The following is a 24,199-nucleotide window of genomic DNA, read 5'->3' as shown; positions in this document are numbered from 1 at the left end:
ACGGGGAGGAAAAATAGAACACCCGGATTTATCTGAAATTCGCTTGTTTTATGTATTAATAATATCCCGAGCCAGCCCTGAAACACCCAAGAAGTGCACACAAGACACGTAAACTTTTAAAATTCATTTATGTACATCGGTGGTGGCAGATTTTACTCCCGTGCCATCAGCTTTTGCTTCTTGAGCTTCTTTTGAGAGATCTGAAAAACAAAACAAAAAAAACCACCACAGAAATGAGAAAACAGCAACAGCCTGGACCTTCCTAAAACAACTTATGAGAAGTTTGGAGTCAGAATTTGAAAGAAAGACTGAGGATTGTTAGAAATTTCTTCACCTGTTTACAAAATGATCCACTAATCACATTTGCACTTAATTAAGCATCCTTACAAGCTTACAGACTTAAAATCTCACCCTCACACATCACATCTGGGAGGGGGAACGAAAAACCAACCAATATGACCCCCCAAAAAGTTCCTTTTCTACATTCCCAAGGTTGTATTTACAATACATATCAAGGTTGCTCAGAAATCTTTTTTTTTTTTTCATGGGTGTTCCAAAGGTGTCCTAAGATCACATCACATCACATCACATCACAGCAACCCCTCTGTCTCAAAATCACTGAACGTTAAATCCCCGTGATGTTTTGACGGAGGATACGAGCCAGTACCTTTTTCTTTTGAGCAATTTCTTCCTCCGGCTTGGGCACGATCTGCTCCTTCTTGGTGAGGATCATCTCGATGTGGCAGGGGGAGCTCATGTAGGGGTTGATCCTCCCATGTGCTCGGTAGGTGCAGCGGCGCATTTTGGGAGCCTTGTTCACCTGGATGTGCTCGATCACCAGAGAATCCACATCAAGACCCTAGGGTGGGAGGGAAAGATCCAAAAACCTGTGATTTTCCTCTTGGAATCAATCACCTCTGCAGCAGAAATGTTAATAACCACCTCCCCGCGTCACTAAAAACAGCTTAATTTACACCAATGACCCTTCTATGCATCATGGTGGATTTAAAATGACACTGATGGCTCAGAAAGAGAGAATTATTCTTTGATGGTTACTCCAAAATATATTAAATTGTCATCACCGCCATCAAAGTCACCAAAATAGAGTATATTGCAAAGATATAAACTGACCACAAGTCTACAGATTTTTGGGGTTATTTTGTACATTTTAAAGAAACATAAACCTCACTTACAGTGGTTAACCATGCACAAACTCACTGGCCACAAAGAATTATTACTCACACTTGAGCACAAAACAAATTCTTCGCATTCAACACCGTCTACCCCGCCCTACCTTGAGCTCCGCGTTGCTCTCGGCATTTTTCAGCATGTGCAGCAAAAACTCGGTGCTTTTTTTGGGCCACCGGCCCTGCGTCCAGCCCCACTGCTTGGCCTGCAAGAAAAGTAACAGGCTTTTTTGTCTGGTTTTTTTTTTTGTCCTCTACGCTCCATTAACTTGCTATTAAATCCCTTTTTCAGCAAGCTCGCACGTCAAAATAACTCAATTTCATTAATTACTTGACACTGGGAGTAGCTGCAATGCTTGCACTGGAACTAAGTATTTTTTCTCTCTTTAATTTTATATATAACATGAATGGACTGTTCTCCACACTGTCTCAACATCATTTTTTTACCTGGGCGCATCTCCCGACTCCCCCGTTGTAGCGGCAGAAGGGGACGCACTGTTTTTTCAAGGAGACATCCTTCAGGTACTTGGTGGCCTTGCGGAAGTGCATGCCCTTCATGGCCTGTGCTGTCTCGCGGGTGTTCTACAAAAAAAAAAAAAAAATAGAAAAATGAAGCACTGAAGAATAATTAACAATGCTTTTTTCTTTTTTTTTTTCTCCTTTACCACCTAATTTTCTAAATTTGGCACAACTTCCATCAATGAATTTTGATTTTTAACCAACGTCCAGATCTTTCCAATCAGCAAAATTAAAGTTGGAGTATTTATACTTTTCATAACTCTTTTGACTGCTAACCAAACAAAAGGAGGAGCCTGAAGGATAAATTCTTACTAAAACAGCAAATATGGCACCTGAGAGGAAGTGATAAAAAATAAGCTACACAAGCTACAATCTCTATAAGGGAATTATAAAGTAGAGAGAAAAATGAAAAAAAATCAAGGATAAATTATCAGTGCCTAAGACACTAAATGCAAAAGTCTGACAGTAATTATAACCCTGCTTGATCACAATAAAAAAGCAAACCAAAAAAAGTGAAATATCTTAGCACTATATTAACACCGAGCAGCTGCTCAGCTCTAATCCAACACAATATTCCTTCCAGAAGACCAAAAAGGGAGAATAAAACAAGGAAAATAAATCCCTCACCTAACACCAGCCTGATTCCTCCTGCTAAAATCCCTACAACTGTTTTTCTATTTTATTTTATTATCTGTGTTAGTAAGATCTTTTAGAACACACCACCTTGGGTTTGTTCCTGTGGATAAAAAACACTACAAGCAGGTAAAAAATAACTACACCACCCTACTTAATAAATATGTCATGATCCAGAAGACTAAAAGACACTACCTTGAAAAAAAAACCAAATATATTTACACATCACACACCTTGAAATGCACTCGCAGGTTGGAGCCTTGTGACTTGCACGCTACGGGAAAAAAACAATGGACCAATTTTAAGAATTAAAACCTCAAAGGTTTCGGTAAAGTCCTACACGAACATCCACGAAAAAAAAGAATAACTCACATTTTGTGGGGTTCTCCGGATCCAGGGAGTAACATACCATTTTGGGAACTCAGCTGAAAAATAACAATTTCAATATACATATTAAGCTTCTAACAGAGATATACAGAACCAACCGGCAGAGAATTAGAAGAGCTACTCAAAAATAACGCTTATTTTTTCACAATTAAATCCGAGGATGTCCTAAGAGAGTCATCACCACAGCCACGGCCTCTCCAGGCCCTCACCCCCGAACGCCGCCGCCATCCGCCCTCCCTGCCTCCCTGCAAATACTCTGGGCATCCAGCGACACAGACTGAGCCCTCACCCGCTCATCGCCTCCCCGGGGTTACCAGAGCGGGATGGCAACAAATGGCAATGTCTCATCAACAGCCATGACAAGCTCACCTCCAGGCAGTAACGGGGAAAAGGGAGACCGGGGCACGCCAGGAGCCGCGAAATCCGCAAGTTCTCGTGAAAACTCACACAGAATTTCCCGGAAGACGCTGAAGAAGCGGTGAAAAACTAATGCAGTGCGGCTTTCCCTGAGGGATAAACCCCTTCATGTGGAGAGAAAACATCTGTTTCAGTCAGGAAACACTGATTACTAAGCCAAAACACAGTTTTATTAAACCCCAGCTCAAGGCTGGCGTTAATTCAATTTAGAAAGCAGTTCCCTAGACCAGGAGCTGATGGCTTCACCTGACCAGGTGGGGCAAGAGGGTCTTTGCCAACAAGCTGGCCAGACTGACAAGGAGGGCTTTAAACTAGACTCAGTGGGGGAAGAGGAGGGAGTTTTGAGCAACAGGGGCTGCTGACGCATTAGGAACCAACAGGGGAACAGCTGCGAAACGCCGCAAAGGAATTGGGGCTTGAAAGGTGAGAGGGTCGACAGCCCAACTGAAGCGCCTCCATACCCGTGCACGCAGCACAGGTAACGAACAGGAGGAGCTGGAAGCCACTGTGCAGCTGGAAAGCTATGGCCTAATCGCTATCACTGAAACTTGGTGGGATGACTCAAGGGACTGGAGCGCTGCAGTCGACGGCTAGAAACTGTTCAGAAGGAAACGGAGGTGGCGGGGTGGGGTGGGGGGGACGCCCTCTATGTAAAAAGAAAAAGAGAGAGCAGAAAAAAGGATTGATTCCACAGAGCTGGCTTGGAAAGACACGCGCTTTGGATTTGATTTTCTCCCAGGAGGCATGCAGCTTAGAGACATCTGCAGCTGAAGTGGGGCTTTCAGGGAACAGTTTAGAGCAAGCCCTGTTGGTTCTGCGAAATGCTCTGAAAAGTCAAGGCCTGCCCTGCCCTGGCAAAAGCAGTCCTTTGACTGGAGGGAAAAGCAGCACCAAAACGAGCCGCGAGCACGCTTGGGGTGGACTTGCTGCGGTAATAAACAACAGTAAAGAGTACTTGTAGCTACAGCAGCCTCTTCTGAGACCTCGTTGCCCGCCCACAGGGTCGCAGCACTACACGGCCCAGATCCCTCCGCGGCCCGAGCGCACGCAAACTGCCCGAGCCCACGTGAGCACCAGGTCGACGAGGGCGGACCCGCCAAGGGGGGCGGGGACGAGGGCAAACGACAGACGAGACAGCCAATCGAGACGCGGGATCGGCCGGCGGCGATCTGACGGCCCAATGGGAGCCGCGGAGGGCCTGGCCGAGTGGAGGAAGCGACAACGGGCGTTGTCGTGGCTGCCGAGATTATTGGGGCGTGGGCGGCGTGGCGACGCCATTACTGTCTTCGGCAAGGTCCCCGGCAAGGCGCTTCCCCGCCAACGTCGTCTACGAGGACGAGAAGGTAGCCGCGGCTTTGCTCTGTGCGCGTTTCTTCTTCGCTTCCCCCCCCGCGCTCGCAGGCCCCCTGAGAGCCGAGGACCCGTTGCGCGCTGCCCGGGAACGCGGCGGGGCGGGTGGCGGCATTGCTGCGGGTGGGCGGAGGGACGGGCGACGGACGGGGCCTCTCTGGGTTGTGGCGCTCTCTACCGCATCATCCCTAAAACCTCGCGCTTCGTCGGTGTCCCTTCCCGTCCCCCGGCTGCCGCGGCGCGTACCGGGTTCGCCTCGGTTTCCAGCCCCCCCCACCCCCTTGTTAGAGTTGAATTGAATTTTGTGGGCTGTGTTTTGATTCTGTAGACCGTATCCAAGATTCTTAGCTTTCATACTGTATCCAGGTTCAGAATGTGCATTCAAGCATGATTTTATATAGCCATACCCTATTCCTGAAATTGACATAGATTTATGACGTATTCTTTAGAAGAGGTAACTTAAACCATACCCTCTTCTTAAGGTTGATATAGATTTATGATATATTCTTTAAAACAGGTAACTTAGAAATAACTGATAAACATGCGAATGTTACTTAGCATTGCTTAGATAGATAATTTGTGTTAGAATAGGTGTGGAATATGCTAATGGTTGTCAAGAATTGTAATGCATATGTATGTGATCAAATTGTATAAATATGGTGTAGACTGAATCAGTGGCTGAAGCCAGCTTTGGGTGCGAACCCCTGGTTTCCCAGCGCTGAAATAAAGCACCGCATATAACTGCACCTGTGGTTATGTGTCTTGAATGCTAACATTTTTGGCGACCCAGGTGGGACCTCGCGAGCATTGCTGAGGCGGATCGCGTCTTGATCCTGCTCCAGCTAGCACCGAGGTATTCTTGGGGAGTGCATCGGACGCGACCGACCCTCTGCTGCTCACGACGGACCTCTGACTGGTAAGAAGGTGCTTTATCTGGATTGTTGGGTACCCACTTGGTCTGGTTCTGGTCTGGTAGCCTGCTGGTCAGGCATCTGGTAGCCTGCCGGTCAGACGCGGCGAAAGCCACGCTCGGTTGGGCAGGGAGCTCCTGTGGTATTGCTTAGGCAGCCGTCCGTCAGACAGAGGGAAACCTCTGCAGGTTCGGCATCTGGTTATTTGTGCCGCAGGCTCGGCACCTGGTCTGGTTATTTGTGCGCACCTGGTCTGGTTATTTGTGCTACTCAGCACCTGGTCTGTAGTTCTGGTGATTTAATCTGTATTTACTGTTGAAACCGGTGATTTGATCCTGTTTACTGTTGTTCTGGTAAAGTTACCTGTGTTATCTTTCTGTGTTAGTTATCTGTATCCTTCTCTGTTGATATGTCCAATTCAAACGTATCGCCGTCAAATTGCTTTCTGAAACATTAGAAGAAGGCTGGGTTTGGACAGTTTATGCATAAAAGAAGTGTGATTGTGATCTGTTTGCATATTTGAACTCGGTATTCGGTTTGCATGTCTGAGCTCAGTGTTTTAGTTTGTATGTTTATATTTGGTACCAAAAGAATTTGTTTGGGGAAATAATTACAAAATAAGAACGGTTTCCGTTACTAAAGTGCCACCTTGCTCCCCCTTCACATGCATCTGTACACATGAAAGTAAATTGAGTTAGCTGTATTGCAGTTAGTGTTGTTTTGTGGATAGACTGATTTGGATTTGGATCTAAAATTAATGTCAGGGATTGATGTTTAGTATGCTGTTTATTGACATCTGTAAGAAGTTACAAAAGGGTAGGAGCTGAGGGATGTAACTATTATTCAGCTGATTGGAATTACATATAAAGTTTATAATCACAGGAATTAAATGAAGAGAGAAAAAGGGCAAAAGGAGCCCAAACCTGTGCCCGGCAGCTTCTCCTTGATAAGCTGCAGAGAAAAAAAAAAAAGGGTGAAAAGCTGACTGTCTGCTAAAGCGGTGGGAAAGGGGGGGGAAGCGGCGGCTGCTAAGGCTGAAGCTGCAGCTCCTCTCCTCCAAGCTCGCCGCCCGCGGGGGATCATCAAACGTAATAGCACCCCTGCGGCAGGCAGTAGGTGTTGGGGGGGGAACCAGTCTATGTAAAAGTCCCGTTTTCGCCGGGGGATTTAGTGATCTGGAAGCAGTCGGCTGGTCCTTATCGGGAAAACCCAGATAAGGTTGCAAAAGTGATTAAGATGATAATTAAGACGCAGAATCCTGATTGGGATGATTTACAAGTCATTTTAGATACATTAATGGACTCTACAGAAAAATATGTGGTTATACAGGTTGCGAGGGATAAGGTGAGAGAAGATATTCCGAAAGGGAAAATAGAGGCTAACCTTGACGAGAACTTTAAAAAGAAGATCCCCGATAATACAGGAGATACAGACAATACAGGAGGCGGGTTAAGCCGTCTCCGGAGGTATCAGGATTGGTTATTGATTGGCGTTTAAACTGCTATGCTGAAGCAAATGAATTGGTCAAAATTGTATGATGTGATGCAGGAAAACAATGAGTCTCCCTCGGCCTTTTTAGAAAGATTAAAAGAAGCTGCCAAAACCGGGATGTAAAATTTTTAGTAGACACAGGGGCTATTTATAGTCTCTACTGAATTCCTTACAGGGGGCGGTAGGTCACAGAGCTACAACAATTGTTGGTGCCACAGGGAAGGAGGAAGTACGGCCATTCCTGCAACCTTTGGATTTGTGTTTTGGAGAAAAGGAGCTAACCCACGAGTTCTTATATGTTCCAGATTGTCCAGTTTCTCTTTTAGGACGAGATTTGCTGACCAAATTAGATGCCACAATAACATTTGAGGATGGAAACTTGGTAATGAAAGTTCCGGAGTCAAAGGTAGGACAAATTTTACTATTAAAGGAAAATCCAATTGTGAAAATACCACAGGCAATAGAAGATGCAGTGATTCCCACGGTATGGGAAACTGACATACCTGGGAAGTCAAAGGCAGCTAAACCTGTGAAAGTAGCGCTGAAGGAAGGTGCTGAACCGGTACGATTAAGACAGTACCCATTGAAATTGGAAGCCAGATTAGGAATAGTATCTTTAATTGAGAAATTTTTGAAATATGGAATTCTAGAAGAATGTGAATCAGAATACAATACTCCAATTTTTCCAGTAAAGAAACCTGATGGTAGCTATCGACTAGTCCAAGACTTACGAGCAATAAACCAGATCACTAAGGACATACATCCAGTAGTTGCAAATCCGTATACCTTGTTAACATCTGTGAAAGAGAAATATAAATGGTTTACAGTACTTGATTTAAAAGATGCCTTCTTCTGCATACCCCTTGACCAGGAAAGCAAAAGCTATTCGCTTTCGAATGGGAGAATCCACACAACGGGAGAAAGGCCCAATTAACCTGGACACGCCTTCCACAAGGATTTAAGAATAGTCCAACTATCTTCGGAAATCAACTAGCCAAAGAGCTTGAGGAATGGACTACAAGAGGCCATATCGGAATTCCTCGACAATGGTATTTGTTGCTGCAATATGTGGATGATATTCTGATTGCTGCTGAGACCCAAGAACTTTGCATTCAGGTAACAATTGAAATATTGAATCAATTAGGAATGAATGGATATAAAGTGTCAAAAAATAAAGCTCAGATTGCATCCACAACTGTGACCTATCTAGGATGCGAGCTTTCTCAAGGACAGCGAAGACTAGGTATAAACCGTGTACATGCTATCTGTGCGATCTCAGAACCGCGTAACTTACATGAATTAAGATCTTTTCTAGGAATGGCAGGATGGTGCAGGCTCTGGATCATGGACTATGGACTTATTGCCAAACCTTTATACGAGGCACAGAAGCATAAGACCTTGGTGTGGGAAAGACCACAACAAGAAGCTTTTCAAAAATTGAAACAGGCCTTAATGCAAGCGCCTGCTTTGGGCCTACCTGACCTGAGTAAAGACTTTCAGTTATTTGTACATGAACGACAGAGACTTTCTCTAGGGGTATTAACCCAACGGCTGGGATCTTGGAAAAGGCCCGTAGGTTATTTCTCTAAACAACTTGACCCGGTAAGTGCTGGATGGCCGGCGTGCTTGCGGGCGGTGGCTGCTACCGTGATATTAATTCAGGAAGTCCGGAAACTGACTATGGGGAAAAAGATTGAAGTGTTTGTATCCCACATGGTGACTACTGTATTGGAACAAAAGGGGGGCCATGGGCTTTCCCCAAGTAGAATGATGAAATATCAGGCAATTTTAACAGAGCAGGATGATGTTATCCTAAAAACAACTAACCTAATGAATCCAGCTGTGTTTTTAAGCGCAGAGACTGAAGAAGAAAATCTGGAACATGATTGTGTGGAGGTCATTGAATATACCCACACAAGTCGACCTGACCTGAAAGATACCCCATTGGAGAAGACGGATTGGGAGCTTTTTACTGACGGCAGTAGTTTTGTGGAAAGCGGAGTGCGGTATGCAGGATACGCGATTACTACTGCCAAAACAGTAATTGAAGCTAAATGGACTAAATGAAGCTAAATGAAGCTAAATTGGACTCTGAAGGAAATATAGTTAACAAAGATGAGGAGAAAGCTGAGGTACTTAATACCTACTTTGCCTCAGTTTTTACCAGTAAGACAGGTGGCCCTCAGGACAACTCATGTCTGGAGATGGTTGGCAGAGATAGAAAGCCAAATAGGCCCCTTGTATTCCAGGAGGAAATAGTTGGTGATTTACTGAGCCATCTGGATCCTCACAAGTCTATGGGACCAGATGGGATCCATCCTAGGGTGATGAGGGAGCTAGCAGAAGAACTTGCCAAGCCGCTCTCCATCATCTTCCAACAGTCCTGGCTCACTGGGGAGGTCCCATATGATTGGAAATTGGCCAATGTTACCCCAGTCCACAAAAAGGGCTGCAGAGCTGACCCTGGCAACTACAGGCCTGTCAGCCTGACCTCGGTGCCTGGCAGGGTTATGGAGCAGATCATCCTGAATGGAATCACACAGCACCTTCAGGATGGACAAGCGATCAGACCCAGCCAGCATGGGTTTAGGAGGGGCAGGTCCTGTCTGACCAACCTGATCTCTTTTTATGATCAGGTGACTCAGTGACTCACCTGGTAGATGAGGGGAAAGCTGTGGATGTGGTCTATCTGGACTTCAGCAAGGCCTTTGACACTGTCTCCTGCCGAGAGAAATCCCATCAGAGTTCCAGACCCGAGCGGACGAAGGAAGAAATGCAGCCAACTCAATATGAGTGATAAAGCATACTTCAACTTTATTGCCCGAGATGGCGTGCATTTATACCAAATACCATAATTATGCATACTTGTCTCTATCTAATAGGCTAAGCACATTTACTTACTCCACCTACTTGGGTTTAGCTAGCTATGCGCATCCCACATTCTTCTGACTCTTATCTCTTCAAAAATATCCTGACCCTGCCTTAGTTAGTACTTTTCCGTTCCCCCCTTTCCCACGGCCTAATAGACAAGCTAACTAAGGCCTACTTATGTCAACTAAAATGGGCTCTGCTCATACAGTTGCTTGGTGGACTCATGTCTGTGCTCCTTGAGCCAATCCCCGACATCTCCCCCTTTTTCTTTTTTTTTAATGAGCAGAGCCTGCCCAAGTGTCTGCTCTAAAATCTTCTTAATACATGATATAGCACAACTCAAGCATATTAATGCAACTACTACTATGATTAAGAGAGCCAGAGCACTCTGCAAAAGCCCTTTTACCCATCCTCCTAGTCCAAACCAGTTCATGAGGCCCTCTAAGCCAAAGAGGCCCACATCCTCTCTGATCTTCTGTGAATGGTCCGTAAGTTGTTTAATCTCCTCGTGGATGGATCTCGACTTATTCTGTAAATCCATAAAAGTGTTTTTCTCGTCTTGCTCTTTTGTGATCTATTATCATAGATACATTGGACGTTAAGAGAGTTAATAGTCCCAAAATACACAGTCCTCCAACAGCGTTAGAAGGAATTCCTGGTCAGGCTCTATCTTCACAGATCAAGAATACACCATACAGGAGGTTTTAGGGTCGCTGTCAATGACATCCCTTGCATTCTTTTGTGAAGCATTACACCGTCGAGTTTCATTTCTGTAGTCACCAAGGGTAGCATTAACATTTTGTAGTTTTGTCCATTCATGTTCTTGTATACTGTTCTGACACTTTTCACAAACCGGCTGGATACAAGTGTCCATGGGCATAGATGCCATCAATTCCAGTTCCTGTGGTTCGATGTCTGCTTCCTGGTGGCAATTAATCCAAAGTGCCGTGTTAGTATTATTGCAGTTCGTTGCAATGCCTCTGCATCAACCACTATTTGAAACAGTCGTGTGATGCTGCTGTAGTCATCAAGGAAGACACCAACCAAGCATGTGTGGAACGTTTTTTCCAGAGACATCGTAGTTAGGCATATAGATGGTCAGTCATGTTGGCTAAAGTAATCCACATGTTAGTCTTTGTCTGTGCATGCATCCAAAACACAGCAGCTGCAACAATCATTGTCAGGAAGATAACACAGGTTTCACGTTTCGTGCTGGCAACCATTGCAGCTCTTGATCTGTAAAAACATAAGCATAACCTCTCCCCCAGGTTATCAATTGGTGTGGCCTTTTCCATTGAACGTTAACTAGTGATTTGACCATAACTAATGCAGGTTCTTTCTGATTTAGCATGGTTTTGGGTCATAGTTACAAAGTGTTTCATCACAGGGCAAATTTAGGCTGTACTACTTAGATACAAGTGATTCATCACATACAATCCTTTTGACAATTCCCCTTTTTGTTTAAAAAACAAAACAGAACAAACAAAACAAAACAAAAACACAGTTCAGAATCAGATACGTGTGTTGGATCTTGACTACGTACTCAAAATCGCAAATCAAATTCAGAGGTTCCTTAAATTTCGCAAATGGTACATATATGACAAAAGGATCATGGCCTTAAATTCATTCCCTGCATTTTCTTGATCAGAGTGACAATTGGTATATTAGTCTGTTAGCATTCTCATCATACTGTCCCACAATAGCCACAGGTTGTTTCATAGACAAATCTGTAAGTCCAATCAAATGCAGTCATCCTGTAAAGTTGTCATAAATTCATTCCTCAAAGTTTCTAACTCCATTTTGGCTGTCATATTTATTGGATATTGTTTTCCCTTACCGGATCGAAGTCTTGTTTCAGATTTCTCAGTGTAGTATTTGCTTTATCAAAAACATTGGCTGCTAAGTTCCTTGAAGATTTCTCACTTGCACAAGCAGATCTGCACCATCCAAGCAGCTTCTTGTAGGCTATGCAACTAAACAGAATTCTCAGAAAACGTTATTTGAGCTTACAATTTACTTAACAAATCTTAACCTAAGAGAGGTATAGGAGTTTCTAACAACTATAAGAATTCATGTATTAAAGCTTTGTTCCAAATTTGACATTCTATTGGTCTCAAAAAATGGCCTTTCTTTCATTCTCTCTCATGACCTCAAAAACTAGCATGGTGAATTTACTAAGAAGTCACTTACAACTAATTACCACAGAATAAGTCTATTAGCAAATTTTTGGTTTAATTTTCCAGTTTCATTAGAACTATGGGTCTGCTAAGGATGCCTTTAAACTTCACCATCGGACTGCTCCATTCAGTGTTACATCGCTGCAGTGGGGGGAGAGAGAACCCCCCTTTCTCTGCTTTAAAAGCAGGCAGCCAGGTTTTTCCAGTTGTTTTTTCTTTCTGTGCAGTGTAGATATAACCAAGGTCACGCAGCTGGCACACTGGCTGGTACGAAGTAGGAGGCTCTGGGAAACTTCTCAGTTACAATGAGCTGCACACAGGCCTGGGATATTTTGCTCTTTTGTTTTCCCATTTCATTCCAGCCATAATACACTTTATATGCAATTTCAAGTAGCTCAGCAATAGTCACATTCCTTAGCTCCATTTACCTTTTACAATTTAGAGATGTCAAAAAAACCAGTATAAACCAGTATAATAAACATAAATCCATTATTCTCTTGTCCTAGATCCAAATCAGTTCACATTCCAGCAACCTTTAAATACAACTTCATAACTTCATACAATACCCCAAGTTCACATCTATCATAGTATTTTAACAATTTAAATGCTTTTCTAACAATATAAGCGATTACTTTAATGTGTAAGGATGCATCCTAAGGGGGAGCAAGGTGGAATTTTAGCAGTGGAACCGGTTCCCATTGTAATTATCTCCCCAAACAAGATTCTTTTGGTACCGAATATGAATATACAAACTAAAATACTGAGCTCAGATACGAAAACCATATACCAAGTTCAACTAAGCAGATGGATCACACTTACACCAATTTAAGACAATATCTCAATTTTTTGCATTGCACCTTGAACCGCTTACTGCTCAGCCAGGTGGAGATACCTCTGGGTCTCCCTGACAAAATGCGTCAGTGCGCGCTGGAGGCCCGTTTGGCATCCGCCCCCCCCGCAGCAAGCTGGACTGAGCAAGGCCTTTTAATAATTATTTTTTTTTTATTATTTTTTTTTATTTTTATTTATTTTTTTTTTTTGAGTGTCTCATCTGGTGTGCTACAACTGTTATTCTAAAACCATGATTCTTCACTTAATGTGCATACAAAAAGGCCAAATTTAGTGCACCGAGATGAGAGACAGCCTGTCACAGAGTTGCGCAAGTCTGGATATTGGAATAAAGCTAGTACGCTAGAAAAAAAAAAAAATATAACAGCTACTACACATAAAATCTTAACATCACGTTCACGCAGTAAGGAACTAAATTACTCATGATCTTTTTGTACTATCACAAAACGCACCTTTTGAGTCAACCGATTCTCATGATTTAACAGTCTGTGAACTTAATGTACCATATAACAAAGACCTACCAAAATTGCAACGTGCTTAAACAGATACCCACAAAGAAAACAGGCTAATAAGGAAAACATTGTGCAGACTTCAGCAAGTTTACTGTGACCTGTGTGTTATCAGTTAACTCTCTCTCAGCTGTCTGAAATGATTTAATGATCTCTTGTAGGGATTTATTTTGTCTTACTCTTCTCACCCTAAAAACAACATTAATTGCAATAAGGTGTTATACTTCAAGATTCTATTCCCCGGACACTTTTCCCAATCATTTAACTTATACAGCAGCCACCATTAATTACAATATTTTACAAGATCTTCTTTCCTCATATTTCCAAGTGCTTCCCTATGTTTTGAAACACCTCCCAATACCGATTTTTTATGAACATGACTGAAAACAGTAATTTCTGACCCCACGGAAAAGCACAGGGCTGCTTGCAGCGTGAGTGGGAAAAGTGGAGAGAAAGTTTTACGGTGCACTTATACCACAAAGAAACAATTCTAACAACAACCAGTAAAACAATTAACTCACATTCCTGACAAGCTGCTTGACTTTCAGAGAGGCAATAAACAGCAGCACATAATATGCACTGTAAAACTCACAAATAACATGTTGATAGCAAACTTTAGCATTCTCTACTGCCAATTCCAAAACCAGTGCTTCCTTAACTTCTAAGTTTTATACCCTGAGTCCCCAGAAGCACCCCCTTTCCCGTCACGATTATCATGACCACATTGCCGACTGTCAGATTCACTTGCTGTTAGCTGATCTAATCTGTCACACAGTTCTGTTGTCCAGTTCTATTTTCAGTGACTTCTTCTGTTCTCTCGTGGAAGTTAGAGGGTTAAAATGCAGGAAAAGCAGATTGGTAAAATTGGTAAAAGGAACTGATAGTACACTTGTTTACGACTTTAGCATTCTCAGCTTTCACAGGTTCTTTGAGTAAGTTGTCTGACACCAATCCTCTGGACTTGCTGTTCTCACCAGGGTTAGATGATGGTACAGGAGGCTAACCGTTTGGCATTGTTCCTCCCCCCGCCCCAGACTGCTGAACCATCGGGGGTGCCGAAAGCACAGCAGGGGATTGCATAGGGAGGGCATCGCAGACACAAACCGGGTGAATTTCACCGCAACTTTCAGGATACTTATCAGGCTGCAACGCTGCAAAAATTCCGGCAGCAGCAGACCGTTCAAGCTTCCATGTAGTTACTAATGATTTAGCTTCTGTATGTCCATTGCTGACTTTATCCCATAATTTCTGCTCTATACTGTCCCAAAGTTCAAGTTTTGAGTCACTAATGCTCGTAACAGTCTTTTCAGGTTTTAATTGCTTCACTGTAGTATTTATCAGTTTCCAGATGGTTACAAGGCCGAGAATATATCTTTCGCGGCGACTAATTGCCTTCCACAACACAGTTCCCATCTTTTTCCAAGTCTCTATTTGAAAAACTCCTGACAGGTCAGCAGGATACCTATTGCCTCTGCACCAAGTTAATAGTCTTTTAAGGTCCTTCGCTGATAACGCAGATATGCCCGTTTCCATCGGCGGAGCGGAAGGCTCCATTTTGCCGAGTTTCTGTGAAGCTACCGCGGCTAAATTCTTTTTCACTTTATGACGCTTAATATTATTAATTACTTCCCTCCACAGTTTCTTCAGTTTCTTAGCTGTTTTATCCTCGTCTATGACCATATCCCACAACACATCCCCCAATTTCCTCCACTCTCCTTCATCAAACAATAAATCAGGATCCTGAAAACACCCCTTAGTTTTCCCCGTTGCTACTAGACCAGCTAGCTGTTTAACGCAACTATAATCAACCCCCTGCTTTTCTAAAAAGCTTTGTAATAAATCTAGGGCTACGTCTAAATCCATTTCTCTGTTATTCACCATTTTAATCCGTTTCTCCGTTATTTATCACTTTTAATCCGTTTCTCCGTTATTTATCACTTTTAACCCGTTTCTCTGTTATTTATCACTTTTAACCCGTTTCTCTGTTATTTATCACTTTTAACCCGTTTCTCTGTTATCTATCACTTTTAATCCGTTTCTCTATTATCTATCACTTTTAATCCGTTTCTCTGTTATCTATCACTTTTAATCCATTTCTCTATTATCTATCACTTTTAATCCGTTTCTCTGTTATCTATTTCTCCGTTATTCATCATTTTTAATCTATTTCTCCGTTATTCATCATTTTTAATCTATTTCTCCGTTATTCATCATTATAGTACGGTACCTCTTGCTAAATTAAGAGACCTCTTGCAGCCCTTGTTTCCTGTAGCCCAGCACTGGCGAACTTCAGTCGGTTCAGGCTTCGGAGTCGACACACCGCAGCACAGTGTTCGGTCGCTCTTGCCCGCCGGTCGCTGCTCTCCCGGCGCCTTTTGCTTCTATCCGCCGCTTCGGATCGCCGGTTCGGGCGCCAATTGCCGAGAGAAATCCCATCAGAGTTCCAGACCCGAGCGGACGAAGGAAGAAATGCAGCCAACTCAATATGAGTGATAAAGCATACTTCAACTTTATTGCCCGAGATGGCGTGCATTTATACCAAATACCATAATTATGCATACTTGTCTCTATCTAATAGGCTAAGCACATTTACTTACTCCACCTACTTGGGTTTAGCTAGCTATGCGCATCCCACATTCTTCTGACTCTTATCTCTTCAAAAATATCCTGACCCTGCCTTAGTTAGTACTTTTCCGTTCCCCCCTTTCCCACGGCCTAATAGACAAGCTAACTAAGGCCTACTTATGTCAACTAAAATGGGCTCTGCTCATACAGTTGCTTGGTGGACTCATGTCTGTGCTCCTTGAGCCAATCCCCGACAGTCTCCCATAATATACTCTTGCAAAAGCTGGTAGCCCATGGCTTGGACAAGTGTACTCTACGCTGGGTTAAGAGTTGGCTGGAGGGCCGGGCCCAGAGAGTGCTGGTGAATGGGGCTGCATCCAGCTGGCGGCCAGTCACTAGTGGTGTTCCCCAGGGGTCAGTGTTGGGTCCAGTCCTGTTTAACATCTTTATTGATGATTTAGATGAGGGGATTGAGACCATCATCAGCAAATTTGCTGATGACACCAAGCTGGGAGGGAGTGTCGACCTGCTGGAAGGCAGGAGGGCTCTGCAGAGGGATCTGGATAGACTGGAAAAATGGGCTGATTCCAATGGGATGAAGTTCAATAAGGCCAAATGCCGGGTGCTGCACTTTGGTCACAACAACCCCCTGCAGCGCTACAGGCTGGGCGCAGAGTGGCTGGAGAGCAGTCAGACAGAAAGGGACCTGGGGGTACTAATTGACAGGAAGCTCAACATGAGCCAACAGTGTGCCCAGGTGGCCAAGAAGGCCAACGGTATCCTGTCCTGTATCAAAAACAGCGTGGTTAGCAGGACAAGGGAAGTGATCCTTCCCCTGTACTCTGCATTGGTGAGGCCACACCTGGAGTATTGTGTTCGGTTCTGGGCCCCTCAGTTCAGGAAAGACATTGAAGTGCTGGATCGGGTCCAGAGAAGAGCAACACGACTGGTGAAGGGACTTGAATATAAGACCTATGAGGAGAGGCTGAGGGAGCTGGGGTTGTTTAGTCTAGAGAAGAGGAGGCTTAGAGGTGACCTCATCACTCTCTATAACTACCTGAAGGGAAGTTATAGCCAGGTGGGGATTGGTCTCTTCTCCCAGGCAGTTAGCAATAGGACAAGGGGGCATGGGCTTAAACTCTACCAGGGGAAATTTAGGCTGGATATTAGAAAGAAATTCTTTACACAGAGAGTGATCAGGCATTGGAATGGCCTGCCCAGGGAGGTAGTGGACTCGCCGTCCTTGGAGGTTTTTAAACTGAGATTGGACATGGCACTTAGTGCCATGATCTAGTAAACGGACTAGAGTTGGACCAAGGGTTGGACTCGATGATCTCTGAGGTCTTTTCCAACCCAGTTGATTCTGTGATTCTGTAAATCCCTACCACCAAACACATCAGCACAGAAAGCTGAGTTGATAGCCCTAACTAGGGCATTAGAGCTCAGTGAGGACAAAAGGGTCAATATTTGGACCGACTCAAAATATGCATTCGGGGTTGTTCATGTACATGGAGCTCTTTGGAAAGAGCGTGGACTACTCTCCTCCCAAGGAACAAACATCAAGTACCAAAAAGAAATATTGAACTTGATTAATGCCGTTCAAAAGCCATCACTAGTTGCCATCATGCACTGTAAAGCTCATCAGAGTGGGACATCGACAATTATTGAAGGAAACCGACTTGCTGATCAAACAGCCCGATCAGTGGCATGACGAGTCTGGATGATGGTGGGTCTTGTCTCCCAAAAGGTAAGAGCAATTGATTTATTACCTACACCTTCAGAGGCACCTGAATATTCTACAGAAGATGAGAAATTGGCAAGACTAGTAAAAGCCATCAAGGGTAATTCTGGATGGTAAGTAACCACCAACGGACAAATTGTGGTCCCAATCACAATTATGAGAGGGATACTTCAAGCGGAGCACCAGAAGTGTCACTGGGGTGCAGAAGCATTGGTAACTTATCTAAGAAAACAAATTATCTCGGTCCAGATGTTAACAATGGCAAAATCTATCACAGCTAAGTGTGAAATTTGCTTGAGAAATAATCCTTTAGTTAAAAGAAAAGTAGATATGGGAAAAATTAGGACAGGTGTACAACCAGGGGATTGTTGGCAAATAGATTATGTGGAACTCCCCAAAACTCGAGGATTCAGATATCTGCTAGTTGGGGTATGCACCTTTTCAGGATGGCCAGAAGCCTTCCCTTGTCGCACCAACCAGGCACAAGAAACTGTAAAATGGTTACTGAAGGAAATAATTCCTAGATTTGGAGTACCATTGGGAATATCATCTGATAGGGGACCGCATTTTGTTGCTCAAGTGGTAAAGGAAGTCAGTAGATGTTTGGGAATTAAATGGGAATTACATACCCCATGGAGACCCCAGTCTAGTGGCCAGGTGGAGAAAATGAATCAGACGTTAAAACGACAACTTAGCAAAATTTGCCAAGAAGCAAAATTTAATGGCCCCAGGCCTTACCAATAGCGTTATTGCGAATTAGGATTAAACCTAGGAGTGGAATGTCCGTAAGCCCATACGAAATTCTGTATGGCAAACCATACGAAGCACCTGATCCGAATCCAAGTGTACATGTAAAAGGTAATCAGGATGTGTACAATTATGTGTTGTCTCTCGGCAGGACATTGAATCGACTCAGATCCGTATTAGTGTGGAATCGCCCGCTAGCACTTGAGAATCTGGTACATGATATAGAACCTGGAGACACGGTGTATATAAAGACTTGGAGAGAAGATCCTTTAAAAGAACGTTGGGACGGACCTTATCAAGTACTTTTAACTACATTTACCGCAATCAAGTTTGCTGAAATAGACTCCTGGATACATTACACCCAAGTGAAGAAAGTCCCAAAACTGTGGCAATCACGATTAGTGGGTCCAACCACGCTTTTGTTACCGTTTTGTTTTTATAGTAGTTTATGTACCCAGACTGTATGCCACACTGATTTGCAAAGTCACTGGAGAACAATTATGTAAAATACAAAGGGCTATAGGAGATAGTGACGATACTCAAATGCCACAAGTAGTGCAGAGTGTACAGAATCAGGCAGAGAATCTGATGATAGGACTAATTTGAGATTTTGCACAAACCCAAAATGTCAGTAGCATCACTGCTTGTCTTCCCATCCCGAAATCAGCTGAAGATCCGGTACAGTGGGGAATAATATCTATGACCTTACCAGAAGTAAATAAGACTGGTAAGATAGTGTGTGAGTCCCATACTAAAATAGAGCAAGTACCAATTGAACAACGGACAAAAGAGCTTGTTAAGAATGCCATGATAAAAAGAGGTGACTGCTTAAAGTTGCCAGGAGCAAAATTTGTAAAGATAGGACGATTTCATAATATTGGGTATTGCACGTATGAAAAGTGGACCACCAAAACAGTATATTAAAAGGTTGAGCGAGCCTATTGGGAATGTAAAGATCAGGATAATCAGAACATAACTGAATCATGGGATAACATGTGGACGTTGAGTATAGTACAGCAATATCAATATAGCGAAGCATTTCCATGGTGTATACGATGGACCAATGTAACAAGAGGAGTAACAGTACCGTGGTGGAATTGCTCTCAAGTAATGACCTGCCAGACAGATGTGAAAGAAATACTTCTGTCCATCATTAAAGTTGCAGTAATCGCAGGTTGCATTTGTCAGAAACAATTGGATCCAAAGGAAGCAATCAAAATAGGCATTGATGGACATAAGATAGATTGTAGAGGAACTATAGGTAGTGTGGGACATTTGGTTTGGGCCTTAAGTGATGGAACTTGGACGACACATTTACCGATAGCAGGACCAGTAAGGGAGGTTACTTTGGGGTTACCAACCCTATGTCCCATTTGGAAAAGGTCACCCTTGAAGAATAGGCAAGAACTCCTACAAGTTAGGTACAAACGAGAGATAGATGAAGATGATGTGTGGCACGAACCATCGGGTAGTGTTAAATTCGGCTGGGCATTAGAATCTTTCTTTGCACCAATCGCAGCCTATAGGAACAGAGAAATGATTGACAGATTAATTGGACAAATGGATCGATTGGCAAGGGTAACCAAAAAGGGTTTTCGAGAATTCAATATACAATTACAAGCTACGACCAAAATGACTTTGCAGAACAGATGGCACTTGACATAATGTTGCTAAAAGAAAATGGGGTTTGTGGATATTTAAAAGATAGGGTTGACCATTGCTGCATTCATATCCCAAACGTAACCTCTGAAGTGGAAAAAGATATTTCCCAATTAACCCAAACAGAAAAAGAACTGCAAGCGGAAAAACAAGATGTAGAGCAGAGCTGGGTTGGGGCCTTGCTAGGCAAATTGAACCTGAACCTGGGAGGATGGGTACATGAGTTATTGGAGAGTTTATTTTTGCTTGCCATTATAGTTGCTCTTTTCTTTTTGCTTTATGCTTGTATTAAGCATCAAATAAGTCAATCAAAGGCAAGGAACGACCGCATCTTTACTGTCCTTAGCAGATCCACTTTTGACAACCCTCCAGCTTATAAGGCAAATATAATGTAGTGAAAATGCATTGTCTAGGAATAGAAAAGCATTTTCAAAGGGGGGAAATGTTATAGTTGAATGGAATTTTGTGGGCTGTGTTTTGATTCTGTAGAACGTATCCAAGATTCTTAGCTTTGATACTGTATCCAGGTTCAGAATGTGCATTCAAGCATGATTTTATATAATCATATCCTGTTCCTGAAATTGACATAGATTTATGACATATTCTTTAGAACAGGTAACTTAAACCATACCCTATTCTTAAGATTGATATAGATTTATGATATATTCTTTAAAACAGGTAACTTAGAAATAACTGATAAACATGGGAATGTTACTTAGCATTGCTTAGATAGATAATTTGTGTTAGAATAGGTGTGGGATATGCTAATGGTTGTCAAGAATTGTAATGCATATGTATGTGATCAAATTGTACAAATACGGTGTAGACTGAATCAGTGGCTGAAGCCAGCTTTGTGTGCGAACCCCTGGTTTCCCAGCGCTGAAATAAAGCACCACATATAACTGCACCTGTGGTTATGTGTCTTGAATGCTAACACCCTCGCTCCGTGTCGTGTATGCGCGCGCGCAGAGAAGGGCCTCTGACGGTTATGCGCTGGGCGGCAGCCGCAGACGTTTGCCGCGTGATATCCCTTTGGCACTGCAAGTCGAGCAAAGTTTGCTGCCGAGGGACGGGAGCGGCCCTACCTCGTGTAGGATGGTAGTCTTGAAACCTTAGGTTAAGTACACGCAGTCAGTGTCCTCGGCGATTCCCGGTGTATGTACGTGAACAGTGAAGGTCCGCGAGGAGTTAGTTCCGCGTAGGAGAAAGGCAGGTCTTGATGTGCCTCGTAAGAGCATTATAGAGATTTTGCAGCTCTGCTGTGCTAGGTTTTGGTTCTGAAGCCCCAAACTGGATTATTAAAGCAAAGAAGTACACCTGTTCTTGTTTTTCTTAAAAATAAAAACCAACTAAAACCACCAGTCTAGAAACGGGTCATCCCGCAGGCTGCCAAAGCTTCCCAGATCTTGTTTCTGTGGTGAAGTGGGACCACGATAACAGCATGCTTGCAACGTTCACGGGTGCTGGTGCGCCACAGTGTGCTAGTAACTAGAGTGAGCTGCTTAGACTGCGGGGAAAAAAAAAAACCTGCGGCCGTTACCTACATAATGTTAACTTTCAGTTAGTATCCTGTATAATTTTGTTATTAAAATGCTGAAGGTTAACGGTTAGGGACGTCTTCTGCTTTGGAAGGTAGGGTTTCGGTGCGACATAGAAGGCGGACTCGCGCTATGCCCTTGCAGGCTTCCTGTGATCATGCTTTTGTTCAGTACTTGAGCTCCCTGTACGGCGGCAAACGAACGGCCGCTGATCTTGCGCTCCGCTGAATTCTTTGCCGATTCAGTTAAGCCGTTTGCCTCCCGCCTCTGTGTGGACCGCATTGAATAGAAAAACTGCTTAGGAAATGATCAACCCAAATTAAACCATACTGGAGGTCGCTAATCTGAAGTACTGGCCTGTCTCGTTGCCCCTGTCATCTTGCGTGCTGAATCCCGCTTCTGGAGGGGGCTCTGTAAACATGTTGTATTTCGAGTACAGAAAGTATTAATATCGCGTGAGAAAAAAAAAAGGAAATCAACGTCTCGGCTTGCGTTTGGGGTCTCGGGTGATCTGCTTCTGTACGAGTCCAGCGGGGCGTATTGATTTGCTTAAGCTCTTACCTTTCTCTGAAGCCCGTTACGTTTCAGCTGTTTACTCTTCCTCCAGTGCCTTGCGTTCCGTGATCTTTCACCCCAAGCTGCGACGCTTTTCCTAGTCATGCCTAAGGAGCCGATTATCAGGTTATCTGAAGATTCCGGTGACTCTGTAAGTACTGTGGAAGCTTTCTGTACGCTGAAGAGTACCTGTAATTAGTTCCTAATTTAGTGGACTCTTTCCCAGCCCCTCTTTTCCTCTTGATAGGGCACAGGAGGCTATTCTGGGTTTTCTGGCGCTGTAATCTTTTGCCTCTGGCTTGTAATGGAATTGAGCTTTTTGACTAACAGCGGCGATGTGAAGCAATGCTTGTCCCTGGGTATGTACTTCTGGTGCAAAATGCAGGGCTGTTTTGCTTTGGAGTGCGGTCTGATGCCCGTTGTCATGGTTTATAGAGTAAGAGGAGGAGTAGTACTAGTTCTTCTTCTGATATGGAGAAGAGGGCTTGGGGTTTTTGGCAGGTCGGGGCGAGGAAGGGCAAAGCTGGTTGAGAGGTGCTGGATGCTTCACTTTTAGCTATAAAAGTCGAGTTCAGAGACTCCGTAAAGCCACGCAAAAGGCAGCCTAAAGCTTATTTTGCACCAGAATTGCTTATGTTGCCTGGAGATATAAGGGGGCTTTAACCCAGAGACAAACTTGGCTTCCGTGGCCGTTTTGTAGTCGGGCAGTGTCTTGCTTGAAACAAATTGCATAGCTGCTTCCCCCCCCTCCCCCATGGTGGTGTGCATAATAGGTCTTTGTAGCTTTGCCTGGCAAATGTCAGTTTCAGGCGGGCGGGCAGACAGACGGTAATTTGTAGCCCAGTGGTTGAATTGCTAGGAGTTGGCACGCTGGTTTCTCTGGGGGGTGGTCCTCTGCTCTCAGTCCTGCCCTTCCTGCCCTCTCCCCTCTTTGTATGTGGCTTTTTATTTTATTAATTTATGGGTTTGTACTTCCTTCTCCAGCTTCCCGGGCATTTAATGCTTGTTGGCAAGAAGCGTGCTGCTCGCCTGGGTCTGACCAACGGATTCCGGATGGTTGTGGATGAAGGGCCCGAGGGTGGGCAGTCTGTCTGTCACGTACGTCTACCTATTCGGGGTGGCCGTGAGTTGGGCTGTCCGCCTGGCTAAGATTTGTTTGCACCGCAAGAGTCGCTGGACGGGCACGAACCGCCTCTGAATGGATTTTTGTCTGTTGCCCGTCAGTCTAGCCACTGTTGAAGTCTAATTTTGTGTGATGTGTGTCTGTGGAAGGTACTAAAAGCTTTGAGCAGCAGTTGCACAATAAAGATTTAGCATGGGGATATCACCTCTGTCTTGTGCGTCTTACTCTGAGGGGAAAGAGTTGTGCAGGGCAAAATGGTGTCTCCCCGGAGTGCAAGTATGTGGAACGTTTCAGTCCGTTCACAGCCTTCTCTAGACAGACAATGATTTGCCCAGTCATTTGAAGCGTGGCGCTGGAACCGCTTGGCAGTAGTCTCCCATGTGTGTGGCACGAAGCGAACTCGTAGCTTTTTGGAAGTGGTACGCAAATGTACGTAAAGCCAGCGTAGGCTGCTGCTGAAACTTGAGAAGATACCGTACGTGACGCTACAGGCATGCCGTACGAGGGTGGTTTCGGCACAGTGCAACGTGTTGGAAGCGTCCAACTCCTGTTGGAGCGCTTGATCAATGGCTGTGTGCGAAGGCCCCGTTGACGTCCCTTTTCTGGTGAGGAGGGATACGGCAGGAGAAAACGGTCGGCCTGAATGGCAGCTGCGGTGCTTCCGTAGCAGAGTGGAATATCTCTTTTTGTCAGTTTGGGTCAGCTGTCCTGGCTCTGTCCCCTCCCAACCTCTTGCCCACCCCCAGCTCACTGGCCGGTGGGGGTGGTTGGAGAGACAGCCTCTGTGCCGTGGGAGCACTGCTCAGCAGTAGCCAAAGCATCGGTGTGTTCTCAACACCCTTCTAGCTAGAGCTACAAAGCACAGCACTACGAGGGCTGCTGTGGGGAAAGTTCCCTCCGTCCCAGCCAGACCCAAACCAAAAGTACATCACAGGGAGACGGCCAACTTCATCTTTCTTTAACAGCTATT

The 24,199-nt window shown here is 44.2% G+C and overlaps 1 protein-coding gene, 1 long non-coding RNA gene and 2 other non-coding genes across 5 annotated transcripts; 1 reads left to right on the top strand and 3 right to left on the bottom strand.

Annotated features, from left to right (window-relative positions):
- Window positions 1-79: 79 nt before the first annotated feature.
- On the bottom strand, window positions 80-4,189 carry LOC135577073 (large ribosomal subunit protein uL22-like). 2 transcript variants are annotated; one of them, XM_065044732.1, is made up of 8 exons: window positions 4,099-4,189; window positions 3,096-3,247; window positions 2,712-2,764; window positions 2,573-2,613; window positions 1,635-1,769; window positions 1,295-1,393; window positions 668-859; window positions 80-200 (listed from the first exon to the last, which is right to left on the bottom strand). In XM_065044732.1, exons 3-8 carry the CDS (start codon window positions 2,749-2,751, stop codon window positions 153-155), a joined length of 555 nt encoding a protein of 184 aa, XP_064900804.1. In that variant the 5' UTR covers window positions 2,752-2,764; window positions 3,096-3,247; window positions 4,099-4,189; the 3' UTR covers window positions 80-152. The 2 variants fall into 2 exon arrangements, with proteins under 2 accessions (XP_064900804.1, XP_064900805.1); XM_065044733.1 differs by lacking the exon at window positions 2,573-2,613 and having other exon boundaries at window positions 4,099-4,184.
- LOC135577226 (small nucleolar RNA SNORD58) lies at window positions 517-584 on the bottom strand. Its single transcript, XR_010468771.1, has one exon. It is a non-coding gene; the product is annotated as a small nucleolar RNA SNORD58 (small nucleolar RNA).
- Window positions 2,843-2,912, bottom strand: LOC135577227 (small nucleolar RNA SNORD58). Its single transcript, XR_010468772.1, has one exon. It is a non-coding gene; the product is annotated as a small nucleolar RNA SNORD58 (small nucleolar RNA).
- Window positions 4,190-4,317: 128 nt separating the features above from the next.
- On the top strand, window positions 4,318-20,920 carry LOC135577071 (uncharacterized). The gene is made up of 3 exons (XR_010468677.1): window positions 4,318-4,486; window positions 5,284-5,409; window positions 18,506-20,920. It is a non-coding gene; the product is annotated as an uncharacterized LOC135577071 (long non-coding RNA).
- The last annotated feature ends 3,279 nt before the right edge of the window (window positions 20,921-24,199 follow it).

Source organism: Columba livia, chromosome W, assembly GCF_036013475.1.
Source record: "Columba livia isolate bColLiv1 breed racing homer chromosome W, bColLiv1.pat.W.v2, whole genome shotgun sequence".
In the NCBI taxonomy this organism is placed as follows: domain Eukaryota; kingdom Metazoa; phylum Chordata; class Aves; order Columbiformes; family Columbidae; genus Columba; species Columba livia.
Note: the sequence above shows the minus strand (reverse complement) of the source record. Positions and strands in the feature narration are given on the sequence as shown.

What these genes read in the sequence shown, in the direction of transcription:
- LOC135577073 (XM_065044732.1), bottom strand. Translation starts at nt 2,751, where the DNA reads ATGGTATGTTACTCCCTGGATCCGGAGAACCCCACAAAAT. An exon ending in GAGTCGGGAGATGCGCCCAG is followed by an intron (nt 1,394 to 1,634) that starts GTAAAAAAATGA and finishes CTTTTCTTGCAG; the next exon opens with GCCAAGCAGTGGGGCTGGAC. An exon ending in AAATTGCTCAAAAGAAAAAG is followed by an intron (nt 201 to 667) that starts GTACTGGCTCGT and finishes TTTGTTTTTCAG; the next exon opens with ATCTCTCAAAAGAAGCTCAA.